Raw genomic sequence first — 3821 nt, 5'->3', positions numbered from 1 at the left:
CCGTTTCCCATTTTGTTACTTAACTGATCCTTGTAGTTTGCTCCTTGCTCCCCTTTCAGAAAGATATGCTAGTTCAGATTTAGACTGAAAGTAACAAAACTGTTCTTTGAATAGAAGCCAGTCGTTTGGGTGTTTGGATCCAAAGCTGTGAGGTCCAGTGCTCTTGTAAGCTTACAGAAAGCAGTGTTCAGTTTCCTAGTGGAACTGTTGTCAAGGTGGTACAGTTCTCTGAATTCTCATGGAGGCAACATGTGGACAAAGCTATTCAGATGTTCAGCCCTCTTCAGGGAGGAAGAGGGGAGGATGTATCTTAGATCTTCATGAGTGTGCTGGTAAGTGGAAGGTCCTCCAGCTTGCAGCTCAGTGCTTTCTCAGAAGAAATGGATGGCATGTTTGCTTTATTCTGCCATAGGCCTTTTCCAGACAGTGGTTGTTCAGTGCTCTGGTGGCAAGCTTAGACACAGCTTTTTGCATCTGCAAAAGTGCTAACACTAGACTCCAGTCCTTCCCAAAAACACTGCAAAAGTGGTACTCACTGTAATTAAAGAAAATTTAAGACCTACTGTGCCCTTGAACTGGGAGCAGGAGGCCACCAAAGGTTGTTCAGTCTTCTTTGGTTTTAACTGCATTAAGTAATAGAACATAGGACTGACTGTCACTGACGTAAGTGCTGGTTTAGCTTCTCTTGGAGGGCATTTTTTCTGCCTTATTGATTAAACAGGTTTGGGCCCTTAGACTAGCAAAGGCTTTTATTATTCTACAGAAACTGGTATCAGGGGATTTTAACATCTGGAAGAATGATGTATGATTTCCTAAAAGAATTCTGGGCTATGGCAGGGAGCCTTGGCTGTCGGTGGTGAGATGGATACTGTGATTCAGCTAGAAGAACAAGGCAGGCAGTCTTGCAGAAAGTGGCTGAATTGGAGCCTGTCAGTAGGTGCTGATCATTTACCTTAGTTGCTTTCACTGCAGTTGTGACTGTTCATCACCCCACTAGGTCAAACTCCTTAGTGTTGTAGGCTGAGCATGTTAAACCTAGACTACAGTGAGCTGAGGGTGTTTGAAATATGAAGCTAATGGAGAGTGCCATAGTTCCATAAGCTCTCCCATTCTCCTCACAGAACTATACATGCTCACTTGTAGTGGAAGCTGGCACACCTCAGTCTCCATTTCTTTTTGCTGAGAAAGCACTGGAGTGGGAGATCAGGTGGGGAGAAAGAAGTAGGTGGTCTCTCACCTGGCAGCAGAGTTGAGAACAGCTTATCTTGTCCCTCTTGTTGCACAGTTTTCTGTCCCCTAGAGCAGCTGGGTTTTGTTGGTCTCTGGAAAGCTTGTAGGTAAATTCCTACTGTGTTCTTGGCTCCTTCAGCCACCCTTGCACACGGTTGTCATGTATTCCTGAGTTGAGCTGAAAGAGGTGGTGCATGTATCTGAAATGCATTCTGCTTGAAGCCATCCTTGGGCTATGAAGTACTTCTTGTAGCAGCCAAACATTCCTGTAGAGCTCTTTCCCTTCCCCTTACTGAGGGATGGGGCACTAGCATTATGCCAGAAGGAAGGCCAGGTTTCACACGCTCCTGTCTGCAACACTAGATACCTTTGCTTGCTCCTTCCCCCCTAAGTGCATCTCTAGGTGCTGTGCTGCTGCTTTGTGCTCTGACTGGGGAGCACCCGCGCCCCCAGAGGCGCTCTGAGGGTCTGGCGAGTCTTTCCACCAGTTGGATGCAACAATTCTTGCAAGTCTAGTCAATGTTTTCCTTGCTTTGGTGTAAGGAGAATAAGGGAGCAAGATACCAGGATTCATGGCTAATCTGGCCGATATCTGCATTGGAGACTTTGGAGCTGGGAGAGATTGAATGTCTTGGTTTTTTAAGTGAATGTATTTTGAGTCAAAAAATTACAGAATAGTGGCCATAAGGGGCCTGAAGGGGGAGAAGACACGGGAAGGTCCCAAGATATGACTTTGTTCAGGTTTTGGTGGGACAAAACATGGCCTTGAACAACCTTTTGAAGCAATAGCAGTGAGGGGACTGCCACCTCTACAGGACCGTGGATACATAACGCAGAAGATGCTGAATCAGACGGGAAAGGTGACTTAGTGCCTTGCCCAAGGCTGGTACGAGCTGCAAGATGGAGCAGCAAAGATGGCTTTTCTTTTTTTTTTTTTTTTCTTTTCCAGATCTGCTGGTGTGCTTTCTATGTGTTCATTTTCTACTTGGGGGCTGTGAGGGAAGGAGCTATTGGACTGCTTCCCGCTGAACTTTCACTCTATTCCTGTATATTTCTTTTTCTTTCCTGATGTTGTAATTTACATAGAGCCCCATCCCACCTCTTTGATGGTATAGTAAAAAATAAATTAAAAAAAACCCGAAAAAACACAAAGAAAAGGAACCCCAAACCCAAAACAAAACCCCAACAAACCAGATCAAATTTAAAGTAAAAACATGCCGCTTGAGCAGGGAGCCTGGTGGCATTCAAACTTCTGCAGACCTATTTTTGAGATGTGAAAAATTTAAATAAATGCTGAGTCTTAGGTGAGTGAGGAGCATAACGGATGTAAACATTTACATGGGATGCATTAGACTTCTGCTGTGTGTATTGTCTTTTGGTTGAAACAAATTATGAAGTGACTAATAAAATGAGTCAATATTCAATGATTTAAAACTGTGCCTTGTTGCTTTTTGCAAGTGTGGTGGGGTAGGACTTAGAGATTCTTAGTGCTTGGCCTTACTTATCAGTAAGGGCAGAATTTAAAAAACTTTCCAGGAAATTTTGGATAGCAAAATGAGTAGACAGTTACAAAACAAACAGTTAATGTGAAATAGCACCCTGATGGAGCTTGTCAGTTACTTGCAGCAATGCCTGTCCGGGTGCTAGAATGGTGTGATGAGATCTGAAGACAAATAATTCTTTCCCCTGGTGTTTGCAGCCTGCCCTTGGAGTTGGTTACAGTTCCCTTGCTGATCAAAACATCCCTTTGATACTCAGGGTGTCTCTGGGACAGGGATTGTTGTCATCTCATTGTCCATTAAGGCAATACAGGTGCCTGCTGGAAGGTTCTCCCTCACATTTTCTAGTCATAGTAACATTTTAATAAACTGTAATGTGTTTTCTAGCACATAATTGCACTTGCCTCTGCTAAATCAACTCTCCCCTGTATTGCTACCTCCTTCCTTGATGGAGATTTTCTTGGGGTTATGGTAGTTAAAGAACTACAAAGCTGTAGCTAGAAATGCAGAGAAAATCCAATGAAAAGGTGACTTATTTTTAAAGTTGTTGCAGCATCTGTGCATAGTCTGAGGCATGAAGAACGAGGTGGCCTTTCCTGTGACTGCCTTGGTTTCACGGCACTGGTTAATACAAAGTCTGAGGCAGCAGCTGTAACCTTGCTGGTAACCTTATCTGTCAGTACCTTGTTTTTAGGTAGGAATCTCGTCCTGACACCAGGGACTGGGCCGCAGCCCGAGCCCCCCCGCTCGCGGGGCAGCGGGCGGCAGGTCCCCCGGGACGGGACGGGCTGCGGAGCCTCCCGGGCGTCCTGCGGGGCCACGGGCTCGGCTGGGCCGGGGAGGAGGCGGGAAACGTTAAAGGGAAGCAGATCTTAGAACGGTAAGTGTTTGGCGCAGTAACAATGCCGGTGGGGGGAGTGCTGAGAGCACGTCTGGGCTTAACCCTGAAGTAAGAGCAGGAGTGTGTGTAGGGAGAAGAGAAGCACGATGATGTGCTTGGGACTGCGGGTGATTATGGGGACGGGAAGAGGCTTTTACTGGTTTGTTCACGATGCGGTCGATCCCGCAGGAGCAGCAGCTGCTTCCATCGGG

The 3821-nt window shown here is 46.0% G+C and overlaps 1 protein-coding gene across 1 annotated transcript in view; it reads left to right on the top strand.

Moving 5' to 3' along the window:
- Positions 1–3631: 3631 nt before the first annotated feature.
- Positions 3632–3821, top strand: part of PHLPP2 (PH domain and leucine rich repeat protein phosphatase 2) — a 32764-nt gene continuing 32574 nt past the window's right edge. Inside the window, exon 1 of the mRNA XM_009993653.1 lies at positions 3632–3637. Coding sequence (XP_009991955.1) covers positions 3632–3637 — 6 coding nt within the window. The remainder of the gene's footprint in view (positions 3638–3821) is intronic.

Source organism: Chaetura pelagica, unplaced genomic scaffold (genome assembly GCF_000747805.2).
Source record: "Chaetura pelagica isolate M959 unplaced genomic scaffold, ChaPel_1.0 scaffold703, whole genome shotgun sequence".
NCBI classification, from domain to species: Eukaryota; Metazoa; Chordata; class Aves; order Apodiformes; family Apodidae; genus Chaetura; species Chaetura pelagica.
The sequence above is the reverse complement of the archived record's forward strand: the minus strand, read 5'-3'. Positions and strand labels throughout refer to the sequence as shown.